Raw genomic sequence first — 18,947 nt, 5'->3', positions numbered from 1 at the left:
ACCTCACCCCCCCATACTGCTTTTATTTATTTACTTTTCTGCTCTTTTGCACACCAGTATCTCTTCTTGCACATGATCATCTGATGATTTATCACTCCAGTGTTAATCTGCTAAATTGTAATTATTCGATTTATTGCCTACCTCATGCCTTTTGCACACATTGTATATAGATTCTCTTTTTTTTCTACCATGTTATTGACTTGTTTATTGTTTACTCCATGTGTAACTCTGTGTTGTCTGTTCACACTGCTATGCTTTATCTTGGCCAGGTCGCAGTTGCAAATGAGAACTTGTTCTCAACTAGCCTACCTGGTTAAATAAAGGTGAAATAAAAAATAAAATAAAAAATTTACATAAGTATTCAGACACTTTGCTATGAGACTCGGAATTGAGCTCCGGTGCATCCTGTTTCCATTGATCATCCTTGAGATGTTTCTACAACTTGATTGGAGTCCACCTGTGGTAAATTCAATTGATTGGACATTATTTGGAAAGGCACACACCTGTTTAAGCTCCCACAGTTGACAATGCATGTCAGCAAAAACCAAGCCATGAGGTCAAAATAATTGATCTTTAGAGCACCAAGACAGGATTGTGTCGAGGCACAGATCTGGGGAAGGGTACTAAAAAATGTCTGCAGCATTGAAGATCCCCAAAAACACAGTGGCCTCCATCATTCTTAAATGGAAAAAGTTTGGAACCACCAAGACTCTTCCTAGAGCTGGCCTTCCGGCCAAACTGAGCAATCGGGGGAGAAGGGCCTTGGTCAGGGAGGTGACCAAGAACCCGATGGTCACTCTGACAGAGCTCCAGACTTCCTCTGTGGAGATGGGAGAACCTTCCAGAAGGACAACCATCTCTGCAGCACTCCACCAGTCAGGCCTTTATGGTAGAGTTGCCAGATGGAAGCCACTCCTCAGTAAAAGGCACAGCCTGCTTGATGTTTGCCAAAAGGCACCTAAAGGACTCTCAGACCATGAGGAACAAGATTCTCTGGTCTGATGAAACCAAGATGTGACACTTGGCATTCAGGCTAAAGAGTTCAGTCTGGAGGAAACCTGGCATCCCTACAGTGACGCATGGTGGTGGCAGCATCATGCTGTGGGGATGTTTTTCAGTGGCAGGGACTGGGAGACTAGTCAGGATCAAGGGAAAGATGAACGGAGCAAAGAACAGAGAGATCTTTGATGAAAACCTGCTCCAGAGCGCTCAGGACCTCAGATTGGGGAGAAGGCTTACATTCCAACAGGACAATGACCATAAGCACACAGCCAGGACAATGCAGGAGTGGCTTCGAGACAAGTCTCTGAATGTCCTCGAGTGGCCAAGCCAGAGCACGGATGAACATCTCTGGAGAGACCTGAAAATAGCTGTGCAGCAACGTTCCCCATCCAACCTCACCGAGCTTGAGAGGATCTGCAGAAAAGAATGGGAGAAACTCCCCAAATACAGGTGTGCCAAGCTTGTAGCGTCATACCAAAGACTCGAGGCTGTAATCGCTGCCAAAGGTGCTTCAACAAAGTACTGAGTAAAGGGTCTGAATACTTATGTAAATGTCACTTTTTATTAGTTATTAATTTGCAAACATTTCTAAACCTGTTTTTGCTTTGTCATTGTGGGGTTTTGTGTGTAGCTTGGGGGGGGGGGGACAATTGAATCAATTTTAGAATAAGGCTGTAATGTAACAAAATGTGGAAAAATTCAAGGGGTCTGAGTAATTTCAGAATGCACTGTATGTGGTTATAAGTCTATTTCCACTTCTGACTTGAGGAATGATTAAGGACGTACAGTAGGACATGACAAGATGTGCCTTGGAATTCATGGAGAACTCTGGGACTAGGATGCATCCTGCAGATTTTAAATTAATAATCATTCTGTAAATTGCATTGAAATAAATGAAAGCTATGACAGATTAACATCTTCACAGAGCAAATATAGTTTTTTTTTTAGTTAATTCCATTCAGCACAACTGCATTGTAGAATCAAACTTTTACCTGGGATGTTTTCTACCATCTGCGACATTGTCAATGCTTCATTCAACGAAGGTGTCATTTATTATAGGACAAAGGACAATGCATTCTGACACTGGACAGTTTCCATGAAAACTTTGGTTAAAACTGCTTATGCAAATATGTTTTTTATGTGGCATAATTTAATTAATGTACTTCAGAAAAGAACAGAAGTGATCGATATGCCCATGAGGTTAATAAAAAAGTTTGATTGGGAAATTAAATCTTGTTATGGTACTATTGTTTGACAGTTTCAGAGCAGACACTTCAAACCGCAACTGTTACATTCAAATCACTGAATTTTGTAATAAAATAAAAAAATACAAGTCAGAGATGAGCTGAAAAATGTAAATACTTCACATAAAAAAAGACATCACAAACCATTAGGAAAGATATGTCTTCTGTAAACCTGGACACCATTTGTGAGAAAGTCCCAAAAGCTGGTTTGTGAATGCTAAAGTCCATGCTGATCCACACTATATAACTCAGCCACTCTGGGAGGAAAATGGAAGTTGAATAAAATTACTTTCTTTATCATCAAAAACCGACCCGTCAGAACCCGCCTACTCCTTCAGGGCGCTTGGTGTGTTTCTACTTCATTATCAAATAACAGGTTTCAGCGTTAAAGTATTGCTTCAAGTCCATACTGGTGTAAGGTGACAACCTTGGCCTGTACCCATAAAGCATATCAGAGTAGGAGTGCTGATCTAGGCTCTGTTTTGCCTCCTAACTCAGAATGAATAGGATGAGGGACCTGATTCTAGATCAGCACTCCTACTCTGAGACGCTTTGTCAATACGAGCCATTGTCAGGTTTGTTCTGAATCAGGTCTGAGGTGGGTGGTGATGTGTCTCACGACTGGTTGAACTGGTCATCTCCCTGATGTACCAGTCTGGTAGGAAGGAGTACTGAGAGTCTCTGTGGATGGAGTAGGTGACGTCTCGGTGTGGATCCCATGAGAACAGGTGCACCATCCTGACAGAAATAAATAACAGTTAACTAGAGTCACAACGTTTCTAGGGAAACTCTTGACTGTATGCAATAGCAAGTTCTCTTAAGCTTTTTTTAATGGTAGCAGAAAGTAAAGGTTATGAGCACTTTAATAAAATAAGTACTTTAAAAAGAATCTTAATCATATCAAGCATCACCTTGGATTGTCTTCTGTGACCACACTCTTCACGAAGGACAGGAATTCACAGCAGAAGTTCATGCAGACAGTTGGCTTCCAGCAGTTGGTTTCATTCTGTATGAGAGAATAGAGACAACCACTTAGGACAACCAAGCACGCACATTGTTTTTAAACTCACAAAATAGGCATCCTATATTACACAGACCTACTGGGTTTCTGGTATGAGACCTGTTACAAATGTGTATGTTCTTTTTCAGAAGAAAATAAAACAAAACCGTACCTTGATAAGCTGAGATATCTTGGAGATGTGGTAAGTCTCCACAGACACAACCACTCCGTCATGATCACGGAAACCAGCTACGATTCGCGGTACCCCAGGAAGAAAGGACTGGGCCCACCACTTTAGTAGTTTAAATCTGGATGGAGAACATACACAAGAGAAAACACACATTTTAACTCTTGAGAAAATGTTCCAACTGAAGATGTGAGGAGCTAGCCTTGGTTCCAGTTTCATTCTGTGTATATTCATCAGCAAAACATGTCTTTACCAGACAGTGACAACAGAGCTGGTTACTGGGCAATTCCATGGTAATGAAATTACGCTGAGACTCAGATTTTTCACTTTAAAATGTATGTCTAACAAAAAACATTTAAAAGTTTAACAAACCATACAACTATATGCATAGAGACTACTTTTAACAATTTACACTAAGAATTTTACAAATACAGGAAGAACTGTGCAGATACAAAGTTTGGTAATAGAATAAAACTGAAGGAGATTTTACTGTAATTCTGTTACCAAACTTTGCACCTGCACAATTTTTCAAGTAAATGTTTTTTTATTTTTTATTGTGTCAATTGTTCAACATAGTCAGTGTGCATAGAGTTGTATGGATTGTTAAACTTTGAAATCAATGGCTTTTGTTTGGCATACAGTTTAAAGAAAAATATGAGTCTCAGCTATATTCCGTTAACATGGAATTGCCCAACTGCAGATATCCAGAGATATAAGATATGGATATGCAGATGTGCAATCCATCTCCGTAATAGGGGGCTAGTGCAGAGCGTATCTGTGGATAGTTTACCTGTGGAAGTTGCTACGTTGTTTGGGGGTGGAGATTTCCAGTGAGGTCTTCATCTCGATGTAGTTGGCTGGAGGAGACGGGGCCTTGGGGTCTTTGTCCCGACAGTCCACCTCGCCAGAGAACAGCAGTCTGTGCTCGGCTAGCCGGGTCTGGACTACAGTGCAGAAGGCCTCGTTGGTGTTTACAACCCCACCCGGGTCTGGAAGACTCTGGGCGTCATCTGAAAGAACATTACAGACATTTCAAAACCATCCAAGGCCTCCAACTACCATCCCAAGTATGAGAAATATTATGCATTTCTGGGTGTAGGCTTTTCAGGAACTGTACACCAATCTCAAGTGATATAAAACCATCAATAAAAACCATCAGCAATCAATCATCTGAAAGTCCACCACAACATACAGTGGCTTGCGAAAGTATTCACCCCCTATTTTTCCTATTTTGTTGCCTTACAACCTGGAATTAAAATGACTTTTTTGGGGGTTTGTATCATTTGATTTACACAACATGCCTACCACTTGAGCATGCATAAATATTCACCCCTCCAAAATCAATACTTTGTAGAGCCACCTTTTGCAGCAATTACAGCTGCAAGTCTCTTGGGGTATGTCTCTATAAGCTTGGGACATCTAGCCATTGAGATGTTTGCCCATTCTTCAAGGCAAAACTGCTCCAGCTCCTTCATGGATGGGTTCCGCTGGTGTACAGCAATCTTTAAGTCATACCACAGAATCTCAATTGGATTGAGGTCTGGGCTTTCAATAGGCCATTCCAAGACATTTTAATGTTTCCCCTTAAACCACTCGAGTGTTGCTTCAGCAGTATGCTTAGGGTCATTGTCCTGCTGGAAGGTGAACCTCTGTCCCAGTCTGAAATCTCTTGAAGACTGAAACAGGTTTCCCTCAAGAATTTCCCTGTATTTAGCGCCATCCATCATTCCTTCAATTCTGACCAGTTTCCCAGTCCCTGCCGATGAAAAACATCCCCACAGCATGATGCTACCACCACCATGCTTCACTGTGTTCTCGGGTTGATGAGAGGTGTTGGGTTTGCGCCAGACATAGCGTTTTCCTTGATGGCCAGAAAGCTCAATTTTAGTCTCATCTGACCAGAGTACCTTCTTCCATATGTTTGGGGAGTCTCCCACGTGCCTTTTAGCAAACACCAAACGTGTTGGCTTATATTTTTCTTAAGCAATGTATTTTTTCTGGCCACTCTTCCGTAAAGCCCAGCTCTGTGGAGTGTATGGCTTAAAGTGGTCCTATGGCCAGATACTCCAATCTCCGCTGTGGAGCTTTGCAGCTCCTTCGGGGTTATCTTTGGTCTCTTTGTTGCCTCTCTGATTAATGCCCTCCTTGTCTGGTCTGTGAGTTTTGGTGGGCGGCCCTCTTTTGGCAGGTTTGTTTTGGTGCCATATTCTTTCCATTTTTTAATAATGGATTTAATGGTGCTCCGTGGGATGTTCAAAGTTTCTGATCTTTTTTATAACCCAACCCTGCTCCGTACTTCTCCACAACCTTGTCCCTGACCTGTTTGGTGTGCTCCTCTTTATGGCGCCCCTTGCTTAGTGGTGTTGTAGACTCTGGGTCCTTTCAGAGCAGGTGTATATATACTGAGATCATGCAACAGATGATGTGACACTTAGATTGCACACAGGTGGACTTTATTTAACTAATTATGTGACTTCTGAAGGTAATTGGTTGCACCAGATCTTATTTAGGGGCTTCATAGCAAAGGAGGTGAATACATATGCACGCATCACTTTTCCGTAAAATGTTTATTTTATTTATTTATTTTTTTTCATTTCAATTCATCAATTTGGACTATTTTGTGTATGTCCATTACATGAAATCCAAATAGAAATCAATTTAAATTACAGGTTGTAATGAAACAAAATAGGAAAAATGCCAAGGGGGATGAATACTTTTGCAAGGTACTGTAACAACTCAGTGCGTACAGCAAAAGAGGAATACAAGAAGCCATCCTCTACCTGCACAGGTGTACTGTTCAAATTTGTACCCCCAGTACATCATCTCCTCGTGCCTCTCGGTGCGGTTCTCCCGGTCCCGGCGTGCAGCCTCCGTCTCCACCTCACTGATGTACAGTGTCCCCCCCATCCTGGTCACAGCCAGCAGCCAGCCCTCCCGGGTCTCATAAGGCGTGGTCAACAGCTTGGTTAGGTGGCCGCGCCATGTCACAATGTCTACACCTAATGCACTGGTAGGAGAGGTCGATCAAAGAATACATGTCTGTCAGAACACACAGGTTAATATAGTCACAGTCATTCCTTGTGACTAGGAATCACAGAATTGACTGAGGATATTGAGTGTGTGTATATTGAATATTGTGTCCATCACAACTGATCCCATTGTGAAATGTTTATGGCCTTGACTGACAATTAGTGGGCCTATATCTGTATAACTAGACAGAAAGGTGTTGCTATTGATGAATAATTTATCAATCAAAATAACATGTCTTAAACTGACACTAGTGGTGCTTACCATGGGGAAGAAGAAGCAGCTGTGTCCTTCGACTGCAGCTTGGACCTGTTTGCCAGGATCCATCTGAGGATGTGGTCCAGTTTCTCCTTCACCCTGTCGTCCCTCTTGACGAAGCGGCCCCTGTACCCGTCCCTCAAGTCGAAGTTAGGACAACTCTTCTCCGGCTCCACGTAGTAACGCAGCTGCCGGGAATCATTGAAAAACCTGCGCTCAGAGTCCAGGGAGAAATGTCCCACCTCCACAGGCTGTTTGTATAAGGGGAAGTCTCTCTCGTACAGCTGTCGTTGTATGCTCAGGCTCTGGGTTGGGGGGCTAGATGGGGGTGTTGAAGGGCCAGCCGGGTGATGGTTCTGACCGGGTCTGAAGCGCTTGTGTTGGAAATGACCTCTCCCACTGTCATCCATGTCTCTCTTGAATGTTGACTGGTGGTTGTCGTGGTGATTGGAGTTTGGATGTTGTGGTCTGTGGTGGGACTGGTGGCGTTGGTCCATGGTGATCTAGGAAGAGACAAATATATCTGGTTAATAAATCATTCAAATAACAATCTGTGTCTGACTCAATCTCTTCCAATCTTTCCTTTTTGTATACTACTCCTAATTAAAAGCCCAAAGCAGTCCAAATGTGACTTTCCTGTGTTTTCTTTTTTTTTACATATTTCCACACTTTGAAGTGTGTGAAATAAAAAAATGATAATTCCCTTTTAGCTGTTTGAAAAGACTGCCTGAAATGTCAGTCTATTTAGGTGGGATGGAGTTTTAGCCTGCCTGGTGTAGATTAATTAATAGACCAATAAAAAAAGGGAGTTCCAAAACTGGGGCAAAACAGACGGGGTTGGCTTAGATTGTTGACAGGAGGAAGGATGACGGAAGCGGACACACTGATGTGGATTGGGAATCTAATGGCGGTAGAATCAAGGAGAATTTGAACATTGTCCAAAATAATGGAAAATGGAGCAAGATAACGTACAGGGCTGAGAATGACCCTTCGTATCTTGTAGGAGTGCGGTTTGTTAATGACGAGCAGCCGATCGGATTACTAATCTTGAAGAATCCATTTGATACAGTCAGGTCCATAAATATTTGGACATTGACCAAGGTATTATTGTTATTTTAGCTGTCTACCACAGCATATTGGAGTTGAAATGAAATAATGAATATGAGCTTTCATTTGAGGGTATTTACATCCAAAGCGGGTGAACGGTGTAGGAATTACAGCACTTCTTATATGTGTTACCCCCCTTTTTAAGGGACCAAAAGTAATTGGACAATTGGCTGCTCAGCTGTTCCATGGCCAGGTGTGTGTTATTCCCTCATTAGTTCATTTACAAGTAAGCAGATAAAAGGTTTAGAGTTTATTTCAAGTGTTGCATTTGGAATCTATTGCCGTTAATCCTCAATATGAAGTCCAAAGAGCTGTCACTGGCAGTGAAGCAAGCCATCCTTAGGCTGAAAAATCAAAACAAACCCATCGGAGAGATATCAAAAACATTAGGTGTGGCCGAATCAACTATTTGGTACATTCTTTAAAAGAAAGAACACACTGGTGAGCTCAGGAACACCAAAAGGCCAGAAGAACTACAGAAAACCACTGTGGTGGATGACAGAATAATTATTTCCCTGGTGAAGAAAAAACCCTTCACAACAGTTGGCCAGATCAAGAACACCCTCCAGGAGGTAGGCATATCTGTGTCAGAGTCAACAATCAAGAGAACACCAGAGTAAATACAGACGGTTTACCACAAGATGTAAACCATCTGGAAGACCAGATTACAGTTTGCCAAACAACATCTAAAAAAGCCTGTACAGTTCTGGAACAACATCCTATGGACAGATGAGATGAAGATCAACTTGCACCAGAATGATGGGAAGAGAAGAGCATGGAAAAGGGAAGGAACTGCTCATGATTCGAAGCATACCACCTCATCTGTCAAGCATGGCGTGGGCATGTATGGCTGCCAATGGAACTGGTTCCCCTGTATTTATTGATAATGTGACTGCTGACAAAAGCAGCAGGATGAATTCTGAAGTGTTTAGGGCTATATTATCTGCTCAGATTCAGCCAAATGCTTCAAAACTCATTGGATGGTGCTTCACAGTGCAGATGGACAATGACCCAAAGCATACTGAAAAAGCAACCCAATACTTTTTTAATGCAAAGAAGTGGAATGTTCTGCAATGGCCAAGTCAATCACCTGACCTGAATCCAATTGAGCATGCATTTCACTTGCTGAAGGCAAAACGCCCCAAGAACAAGCAGGAACTGAAGACAGCTGCAGTAAAGGCCTGGCAGAGCATCACCAGGAAGGAAATCTAGCATCTGTTTATGTCTATGTGTTCCAGACTTCAGGCAGTCATTTGCAACCCTGTATTAAAACTCACAATTTAATTTATGATTGTTAGTTTGTCCAATTACTTTTGAGCCCCTAAAATTGGGGGGGACCACATAAAAAGTGCTGTAATTCCTACACCGTTCACACGACTTGGATGTAAATACCCTCAAATTAAAGCTGAATGTCAGCACTTTCAGCTCATCTTGATTGTTTCCTTTCAAATCCTTTGTGTTGGCATACAGAGCCAAAATGAAAATAACTTGGTCAATGCCCAAATATTTATGGACCTGACTATATCCGAACTGGTGGAGAGTGCTGGGTAAAGTGAAGGCTGTGATGATCACGAGAGGCGGGCTTGTTTTGATTTTTTTGTACTTCTGCTGATCAGAAGGAACGTGTGTTGCGTCTCACCCGAGTTGATAAGTTTGACATGTCGTGTGTGTCTCTTAGAACAGGGCACCCCTCAAGGGGGTAATATCTGGCGTCTCGTGGGAAGTCGATGCACGTCAGATGAATCGTGTGGTGAATGATGAAAAGGTGAAGAGTCTATCTGTTCTTTTGTGGAGTGTCTCCTTACTCAAGTGCATTTAGGGTATATAAACTAGAGTCAGAGTATTTATCCCAAGAACAACGCAGTGTGATCACTGCAAAGCTTTTGGACATGTTTCAAGTGTTTTCAGAAGGGAGAAGCCGAGATGTCCAAGTTGTGTAAAAGATCATGTCCTGTGTTTTAAAAGTGATGAAAATGTTGCAATTGTGGTGGGAACAATGAAGCCAGGTCTTTGGAATGCCCGACAAGGGTGAAAGAGAATGAGGCGGCCAAAGTCAGGGCTGTCCAGAGCATTTCATATGCAGCAGCTGTTAAAAGGGTTAAGTGTTCGAATGGTGCTCCTGATGAGTCCATGGTGGTGGATAGGCCTTCACTGCAGCCTGCAGCGGTTGCCTTTCACCAGCAGGACCCAAATATTTTGAAGGTTAAGAAGGTGGACTTTGTGGCCTTTATAGCTTTGGTGATTAATGGTACTGCCAAGGTGGAGAGAAAGTCCAGGAAAATAGATATCATTGTGGATGCGGCGGAGCGGTTCCTGGGATTGAAATATTTCTCAGCGGAGGATGGCGTATTGTCACAAGCCGTACCACCCTCTCAGCCGTACCACCCTCTCAGCCATACCACCCTCTCAGGCCCTAGAGCCTGTGAAGGGAGATATTGAGCTTTGAGGTAAGGAAGTCAAATCAAATGTTATTAGTCATATGCGCCGAATACAAACTTACAGTGAAATGTTTACTTACGAGCCCCTAACCAACAATGCAGTTTAAAAATTTGGATAAGAATAAGAAATAAAAGTAACAAGTAATTAAAGAGCAGCAGTAAAATAACAATAGCGAGACTATATACAGGGGGGAACCGGTACAGAGTCAATGTGCGGCGGCACCGGTTAGTTGAGGTAATATGTACATGTAGGTAGAGTTATTAAAGTGACTATCCATAGATGATAACAACAAAGAGTAGCAGCGGTGTAAAAGAGGGGGGGGGGGGGGGGCAATGCAAATAGTCTGGGTAGCCATTTGATTAGTTGTTCAGGAGTCTTATGGTTTGGGGGTAGAAGCTGTTTAGAAGCCTCTTGGACCTAGACTTGGCGCTCCGGTACCGCTTGCCGTGCAGTAGCAGATAGAACAGTCTATGACTAGGGTGGCTGGAGTCTGACAATTTTTTGGGCCTTCCTTTGACACCGCCTGGTATAGAGGTCCTGGATGGCAGGAAGCTTGGCCCCAGTGATGTACTGGGCCGTTCGCACTACCCTCTGTAGTGCCTTGCGGTCGTTGGCCGAGCAGTTGCCATACCAGGCAGTGATGCAACCAGTCAGGATGCTCTCGATGGTGCAGCAGTAGAACCTTTTGAGGATCTGAGGACCCATGCCAAATTTTTTCAGCCTCCTGAAAGGTTTTGTCGTGCCCTCATCACGACTGTCTTTGTGTGCTTGGACCATGTTAGTTTGTTGGTGATGTGGACACCAAGGAACTTGAAGCTTTCAACCTGCTCCACTGCAGCCCCGTCAATGAGAATGAGGGCGTGCTTGCTCCTGTAGTCTACAATCATCTCCTTTGTCTTGATCACGTTGAGGTGAATTGAGGTGAGGTGATTGTTGTCCTGGCACCACACGGCCAGGTCTCTGACCTGACCTCCTCGCTATAGGCTGTCTCGTTGTTGTCGGTGTCATCGGCAAACTTAATGATGGTGTTGGAGTCGTGCCTGGCCTGGCCAATTTTAGTTTTGGTTGTGTCAATGTACTATTTTTATTTGGGTGGATGAAGTTAGTTTTCGATGTCATGTGTGGTTTTGGTGTTTTCCTTGGTTTTTCAACCCATCCAGTTGGTGGCGGCAAAACACCTTTCTGGGTTCTAGTCTGCCATGGTTGGTTTTCCCCTCCCCACTCCTAGCAAAATTCTTGTTTGAGAAATTGCTCTTTGGTAATAAGCTATTTCAGTTTCTTTTTGACCATTTTAATTCAAAACAATCACTGTAATTTACTTGATTGTTACACAGAAATGATTTGATATTGATATTTTTTAAATATTTTTTATAATGTCTGCATTGGACTTTTAACTGATCTGGAAGAACAGGATGGATAGATGGAGAGCCAAAATGGGTCAATCACATTGCTTCTTCCTATTTATTCATGGCCACTGCAGTCTTTCTTTCCATCTCCTTTGGGATGCAAACCACAGAAGTAGGCTGGCTAGCTAACTAGCGACTAACATACAGTATACAACAATAACACACACACCGGACCCAAACCTTCGGCTTCTGCCACTGCTGTCTCATATGACTGGCTGAAAGCAAGCGTAACTAAATTAGGTAGCTATGTGGACTAGATACGTACTATCACTGTATTGGTTATTACATAAATACTGTAATATGTTACATCAGACGTAATAACAGATTTAAAAATAATAATTACACTACCCTCCAGTCAATGTAACTTCAGCATTGCAAATGCATGGCTAGCAGTCTAGCGAGCTAGCTAGCTAACAGTTGATGTAAATGCACAATGGTATTAACTTAGTAGCAGTTCCCTTCAACAAAAAACTGCATGCATGCTACATTATGTTATGCATGCTACTTTCTATGTTTTGATCAAGCAAAGCAGATGCAACTCATTTTGCAAAATGTGAATTTACTCACCACCGTCTTATTAGCAAGCTAGCTAACGTTACTTCTGTTTTGCAGGATGTGTAACAGTTGATCCTGACGGATAGGTGGCGGTATGTTTCGGAGTCGGGTGCTGTATTGTCATTCTGACAGAATAATTTTTTTCCGGTGTATGTTTAAACGATTGGAAAATCTTGTTTGACAAGGAGTTGTTACAGCAATGCTTTAAGTCAGGTATGGACATCCATTTAATTGCCAATGAATATATTTATGGAAAACAAACCAATATTTTGTAGTAATACCGTTATTATAAAGTTTAACGTTGCCCTAGTAGACAGATAGATAGAAGCTCGTTTATTTTAACGTTAGCATGCTGCTGCTGTCTGTCTTCATAATAACAACTGGCTACAGTAGCTAGCCACTAACGTTAGCAGTCCACAACGATTGTTAATGTCAATTGTTAATGTTTTCATGCCTCTCAGTTATGAACAGAAAACGGGCCCTTATATCAGACACGTTTAAAGTGAACAAACGAAGAGTTGGCAATGAGAAGCAGTTTGGAGCTGTCAACAATGGAGAAGGTGCCTTTTCTCAAACTTAAATGTAGCTAGCTAGCTAAATGTGTCAGTGTTTGACTTATTGTCCGTCTCCTTTCTTGTCCCTTTCTTTTCCCAGCGGGACCACTGGACGTCAAAGCCACCCTGCAGGACCTTATGACATTATTCCCACGCAAACTCTTCAATGACGCCCTTCCACAAATTGTCCTAAAACACCAACTCTACAGCATACACAATGATAGGACCCAAGTGGACAGGCAGCTTGTAAGCCCTATGAATATTGCTGGAGCAGTGTTCTTCAATTCTGGTGGTCTCAATCAAATGTGTTATTTATTTTGTTTAGTTCTATTTAACCTTTATTTAACTAGGCAAGTCAGTTAAGAACAAATTCTTATTTACAATGATGGCCAAACCCGGACGATGCTGTACTGGGCACTAACAAAAACCTCCACACTTTGTTGGTCTCCAGGACCGGGTTTGACGAACACTACTAGTCCTGGAGAAATATAAAAATTTCTTGTCAATTTAGACCATTGCCTTGGTTGATCCGTCTATGTTAATGTCCAACATCTTCATTTTCATCATCTCTTTGTTAGAGTGACTTGAGGGAACAGGGGGAGCTGTTGATGTTCCAGCTGGGCTTTGACGCCGAGGCCTTTGGGTTGGTGTTCGCTGCAGACTACAAGGCTAAAGTCCTGGCTGGGGAGGAGGGGAGAGGGACACGGGGCACAGTGGATAAATTCCTGGAGAAAGTGCTGCCCTCCTGCAAAGACCTGAGCTTCAACAAAGAAAAAATGCTAAAGGAGTTTCTCTTCACAGACTCAGAGATAACGTACAAGGAAAAATGCTTTAAAAATAATAATAATCTTGGTCTCTTCATGTATTGAAAGTCTTTGTTTGAATGCGTTTCTACTATAGCTTGTTTGCCAGACACAGATTAAGCCTAGTCCTGGACTAAAAGGCTATGTCAATGGAGATTCTCTATTATACATGATTTTTAGTCCTGGTCTAGGCTTGATCTCTGTCCAAGAAACTGGCACAATTTTTTTTAAATAGTTTGAGAGGGTGGTCATCTATGCTGCATCTTATCCTTTTCATGTATCTGAAAGTCTCTGTTTAGATGCATTTGCTCCATTGTAAATGAGTCACTAATAACTTGTGCTATTTCCCACCCCCACCCAGGCAACTGGTGAAGTCGGGGGTTCTGACTGTGAGGGACGCTGGCAGCTGGTGGCTCTCCATCCCCAACTCTGGCAGATTCACCAAGTACCTAATACAGGGTCAGCTACCAAACAAAGAAGTTATTCGCACTACTTTGCTAATGGAGTGTTGACTGTTTACTATCTTCCTCCCCCTGACCCAGGTCGTAAAGCTGTGCTGGGCATGGTTAAGAAGTCCAAATATAAGGAAGTCTTAAAGGCAGAACTAGAGGAGAGGCAGACCAACTCACAGGTTAAATTCCAGATCAAGTACCACATCCATGACATCATTGGTGCAGAGCTAGTAGAATGGTGAGACTGGTTTTCATGTCAGTAGGACCAAGAGTTTTCCCTGAACATCATGACACTCTTGCACACACCCACCACTTATGCAGCTGCCATATTGTTTATTATTATCTGTCCTGCTACCAGTCACTTTCTCATAATCCCTGCCTACATGTACTGTACATATCTACCTCAACTAATCCAGTATCCCTGCAGTGTAAATCTGGCACTGACCTTGTATACAGCTTACATGTTCTTTTTTCTTGTGGCTTTTAAGTTTTACTATTTTGATATTGACTGAATACTGGGAAGGGATGCAAGTTAAGCAATTTACTGTACTTGTGCATGTGACAACTTGGAACTTGACCATGAAAAACTCCTGGGTGTAGCCATCAACTATTCTTGTCAACTGAAATGTATCTAATACAATTGGTCATGTTGTACCCAACTAACCAGCTCTTTTCTTTTTTTAGTATACCCACAACTTCAGGAACATTGTTACGGTGTGTGGACTACTGAACTCAACTGACTGAATACAACAACCTGTTTCATGGAAGAAACTGAACATGACGAGAGGCCATGTTACACCAAATGAATCTGTGGTTAATCATTTGTTATTGCCTTGTTTCTTGAGTTTTTTTCTGCCAAATAGGTCAACCCAAAGTGAAACCTTGTAGGTTGAAATGCCAATGGTGTAAACTAAAACCTTGTCTGGTTTGTAAATCATTTTATTGAAGGTTCCTTGTTGACTGCAATTTTCTTAAAACAAGTGAACAAGGACAATGTGGATCCTACAACCAGCTATACTCATGCTCAGAGTCCTCAAAAGAGGAAGTACAATAGCATGTCAGTCCTTAAGAAAAAGCTTAAACACTAATTGCGAAACTATGAACCTCAGTGCTGTAACCACTAAATATGAATACCTCAATTGAGAAGCTAAGTACTGTGACATATGAATACCTCAAATGTAAAGGCAAAGTAAATGCACACAGTATGTTTAATTCAAATTTATTGATTCTGAAAGTGACAAATTGCTTTATCCATAAAACCAAAGGGCCACAACATTGGCTCAGAACACAGCTTGATGCCTGAATAACAGTCACATATCTTGTAGTTCAAATATGTAAATGCAAAAAATATAAAATGTATATGTAGCACATTTCATGCCATCTGCATTAATTACAAAAGGCTAGACTTGTATGAAAATTAAAGGTTTATTTGTAGTTGATAAACGATATAGCATTCAGGTTAAAAATACAGTGAGTGATTAACTTCAGTGGAATTTTTTTAATACAAAATAGCCAATTGTATTCAAATGATTATAACTAAAGATGAATATATACACACTACGTCGTTACTGACTGTAGCTTAGTTACTGTTAGATCATTCCTCAGCCATTTAAATGCTCTCTCTTTTGCTACTTCACCTTCCAAGTAGTTGTGGCTACTGTGAATCAAATGGGCTATTCACAAAGAAAATACACAGAAGAAATCGCTGCATGAATGGTTTCTGATAAATGCCCAAAGACTAATATAAAAAGGTGCTTTATCTCATATCGACACCCAAAACAGTCCTCACATCCAATCTTCTCATATAAAGTTGCAAGCTTTTTTTTTTCTCAGGCAACGATTCGGTTCAGACAGTACAGGGAGGACAGAGCAGGAGCGGGATACAACATTTTTGACTGACAGGTCCAACGAGGCATGACAGCTCTCCCATTAAATACTGAAGGATCATGCTTTTTCCAATCGACAAAAAGCACTGTTGGCTAGACCAGTGTTTCCCAAACTCAGTCCTAGTCAAATTAGATTTATGGTACATTAATTAGTAGTTGGGAGGTGAAAATAAAACTGGTGATGCTATTAACTTGGCTAGTTCTGGATTCCCATGTTATAAAGAATGCCATCTCACTCATGTAACCATTAACTGCAGTGCATCATGCCAAATTATTAGCTGTACTGTTAGGAGGTAAACCTAAAGAATTTGCCACAAGTTTAGTGTCGTTCTGCTGTACAGCTTCTAATATCTGCAGTACGCAGTTTGGCAAATTCACGCTCCACCCAAAACAACCTATAAAGACTAAACAAACAATATGGACTATGAGTGTAAGAGCAACAAATCAAAAACATTTCATCATCCTTCTCACAGAAGTTTAAATCCATTTTTAGAAGGCCTCTGGAATCTCTTACACTTCAGTGATGTGTGTCTATGCAAAGAAAAGGACTGGGTTCAGATTGTCATCAAAACACATTCCTAAACCTATCTGTATGTTCAGTTTCTTTTAACAAAGGAACAGTTTGTCCCAGTGCTGTACTAGTAGCGACTAATATATATATATAAAAAGGAAGGAAAGATTCGGAAGTAAAACGCTTGTGTCTGCGTTGTCTGTTTCCCCGCCCGGCGAGTGCCCACTTCCCGACACTTCCTGTCTGCGGGGTTCTAGAGCAGGGAGCACTTCCTTCTCCTCTTCTTGACGGGCGGGGGGCAGAGGACTGCCCGGATGGCCTCGTCAAACACAGTCTTCAGGCCGCGCTGGGTCAGGGCCGAGCACTCCAGGTACTTCACCGCACCTGAGCGACAGGAGAGAGAATGAGGAGACTGTTACTACTAATGCATGGCTCTGAAGGGTGTGCATGTGCTGTCCTAGCAGGAGAGAGAAGCCAGTTACTCTTCACTCACTCCCTTTGAGATATCACTTTCTAAAGCCTTACTCAGAGAGCATGACTACATCCTAAGTAATGCATGAGTACAACCACTTTCTCCTGGTTGAGAAGGTTATCTGCATTCAAAGCATGAATTGTCCCTAACAGTAAACACGCTCCCTAAACCTGCATTCATTGTCACTGATAGACACTGAACACATACCGATCTCTTTGGCCATGGCCAGGCCCTGGGGGTAGGTGATAGGGGTGAGCTTCTTCTCCCTGAGCTTCTCGATGGTGTCCTTATCGTCCCTCAGATCCAACTTGGTGCCCACTAGGATGATGGGCGTGTTGGGGCAGTGGTGCCTGACCTCTGGGTACCACTATGAAGAGAGACCACATCGGACATGTCACTTTCATAGGGTTCCCATTCAATTTGTCATTACAGTTTCCACGACTTTTCAAAAGATTGATCAATATAACCAGTAAAATCAGTTTAATCTTATGAAGAATTAATATGGACTGTCTTTTCCAAAGTGCAGCTCTGAAAAATAGAGATAGACAATTTAAATGTGTTTAAACTGAACATCATGTGCTGTGTTGTAGACAAGCTCCTTGTATTGAATTCTTAAGAGCTATAATGAGTTGCTTCAAACAGGGCACCCACCTTGGCACGGACGTTTTCAAACGAGGCAGGACTCACGAGGGAGAAACAGATAAGGAACACATCCTGGAGAGAGAGAGGGGGGGGGAATAATCTCAGTCAGTACCTGTGATAATCACTTCCGCAATCACAGTGTTTCTTATATACAAAGATGTGCGTTTCCTTATATCTAAAACGTCCTTATTATTACCCACAGAGACAAGGACTATGCAATTTTTGACAGAATGTCCTGTAAGTACACAAAGGCTTCATTTCAAACAAAACAATTGTAAGGAAGTTTCAGCTGTTCCCATGGCAATGCATGTCTGGTCTGTCAATCTTACCGTCTGTGGGTAGGAGAGGGGGCGGAGTCTGTCGTAGTCCTCCTGTCCTGCTGTATCCCAAAGGCCCAGGTTGACTGGTTTTCCATCCACCATCACATTGGCAGAGTAGTTGTCAAACCTGTAGGGATCAGTCAACCGCTATGAGTTTGGGTATAGGCTAATAATCAACTGCAGACAACAAAGGAGAGAGAAGTGTATCCTATTTAACTTGATGTGAAAACCTAAAAGTGCATAGCTGTTTGTATCAGACTAACTATAAATCATATTTCTATAAGGGAATAGAAGAACATCTATAGCTGTTTTTACAGAAGCTCGTAATCCTTATTTAAAGGGATCAACAGGTGAAACAATAACAAAGCGTCTCCCCACCTCTTTTGGTAGAAAGCTGAAGGATGGCCCTGGAGAAATGTAACCAGTTAAAATCATAGACTGACCTATAGATGCAAGGACTGACCATCCAAGACATCAAAATGATAGACCAATTTAGACCTGTGACACCAAGTGGGGGCAATGAATACTCAGGTAGAACAGAAAACCAGCAGGCCACCAACCCTCATGGGGTAAGAGTTGTAAACCAACACTATATGGGTATTCATTTACAATAATTACAAACATTGGAGTTAAACAAGCATACATTTGGGTTCTGATGGGGCATGGCAGTTAAACTAAGCTCATGGGGCATTTATCAGTTATATTCTTTAAGAATCAATGGGTATCTCTCGTTCATTTAGAAATCCAGAAATGGAAGTAGCAGCTGCAGATTTCCCCTTTAACATAATCATTTGAATGTTTTACAGTATTCCCTCTTGTGAAGAACTGCTTTAAACTGGTGAAAAACTCTTGGTAAATCTGACCAGTGACCATCAATAATAAAAAATCTGGTCATCTAAACCAGTTTATGTTACTGATACAGATCAACATAACAAGTTAGTGCCAGGTCAGATAAGACCTAAAAACCCTTCTGGTAATTTACATCGCCGTGTTGTCCCCAAGTCTTTCTTCCCCTAAGGGAGCGCACACACCCCACCGAATGTCAATCTGCCGGTCATCTGCTGTTTGTTCGGCGCAGTATG

The 18,947-nt window shown here is 42.0% G+C and overlaps 3 protein-coding genes across 5 annotated transcripts in view; 1 reads left to right on the top strand and 2 right to left on the bottom strand.

The window, feature by feature from the left end:
• LOC139573300 (inactive serine/threonine-protein kinase 19-like) overlaps positions 1–15,000 on the top strand; it is a 24,030-nt gene extending 9,030 nt beyond the window's left edge. The window contains exons 2-8 of the mRNA XM_071396594.1: positions 12,283–12,438; positions 12,687–12,785; positions 12,880–13,025; positions 13,358–13,593; positions 13,944–14,041; positions 14,125–14,272; positions 14,719–15,000. Coding sequence (XP_071252695.1) covers positions 12,689–12,785; positions 12,880–13,025; positions 13,358–13,593; positions 13,944–14,041; positions 14,125–14,272; positions 14,719–14,764 — 771 coding nt within the window. The 5' untranslated portion in view covers positions 12,283–12,438; positions 12,687–12,688 and the 3' untranslated portion in view covers positions 14,765–15,000. The remainder of the gene's footprint in view (positions 1–12,282; positions 12,439–12,686; positions 12,786–12,879; positions 13,026–13,357; positions 13,594–13,943; positions 14,042–14,124; positions 14,273–14,718) is intronic.
• LOC139573285 (decapping and exoribonuclease protein-like) lies at positions 2,032–12,326 on the bottom strand. Its single transcript, XM_071396566.1, has 7 exons — positions 12,238–12,326; positions 6,725–7,221; positions 6,214–6,440; positions 4,224–4,443; positions 3,419–3,554; positions 3,158–3,252; positions 2,032–2,984 (listed from the first exon to the last, which is right to left on the bottom strand). The coding sequence occupies exons 2-7, from the start codon at positions 7,213–7,215 to the stop codon at positions 2,834–2,836; spliced, it is 1,320 nt and encodes a 439-aa protein (XP_071252667.1). The 5' UTR covers positions 7,216–7,221; positions 12,238–12,326; the 3' UTR covers positions 2,032–2,833.
• A 237-nt stretch (positions 15,001–15,237) lies between the features above and the next one.
• Positions 15,238–18,947, bottom strand: part of rac1b (Rac family small GTPase 1b) — a 140,623-nt gene continuing 136,913 nt past the window's right edge. For 2 of the 3 annotated variants that reach the window (XM_071396616.1, XM_071396606.1), the window contains exons 3-6: positions 17,875–17,992; positions 17,555–17,617; positions 17,111–17,270; positions 15,238–16,815 (exon numbers count right to left, since the gene is read on the bottom strand). In XM_071396616.1, coding sequence (XP_071252717.1) covers positions 16,685–16,815; positions 17,111–17,270; positions 17,555–17,617; positions 17,875–17,992 — 472 coding nt within the window. In that variant the 3' untranslated portion in view covers positions 15,238–16,684. Of the gene's footprint in view, positions 16,816–17,106; positions 17,271–17,554; positions 17,618–17,874; positions 17,993–18,947 lie in introns of all 3 variants that reach the window. The other variant, XM_071396626.1, reaches the window with a different exon arrangement.

The sequence above is a fragment of the Salvelinus alpinus genome, chromosome 1 (genome assembly GCF_045679555.1).
Source record: "Salvelinus alpinus chromosome 1, SLU_Salpinus.1, whole genome shotgun sequence".
Classification (NCBI taxonomy): Eukaryota; Metazoa; Chordata; class Actinopteri; order Salmoniformes; family Salmonidae; genus Salvelinus; species Salvelinus alpinus.
Note: the sequence above shows the minus strand (reverse complement) of the source record. Positions and strands in the feature narration are given on the sequence as shown.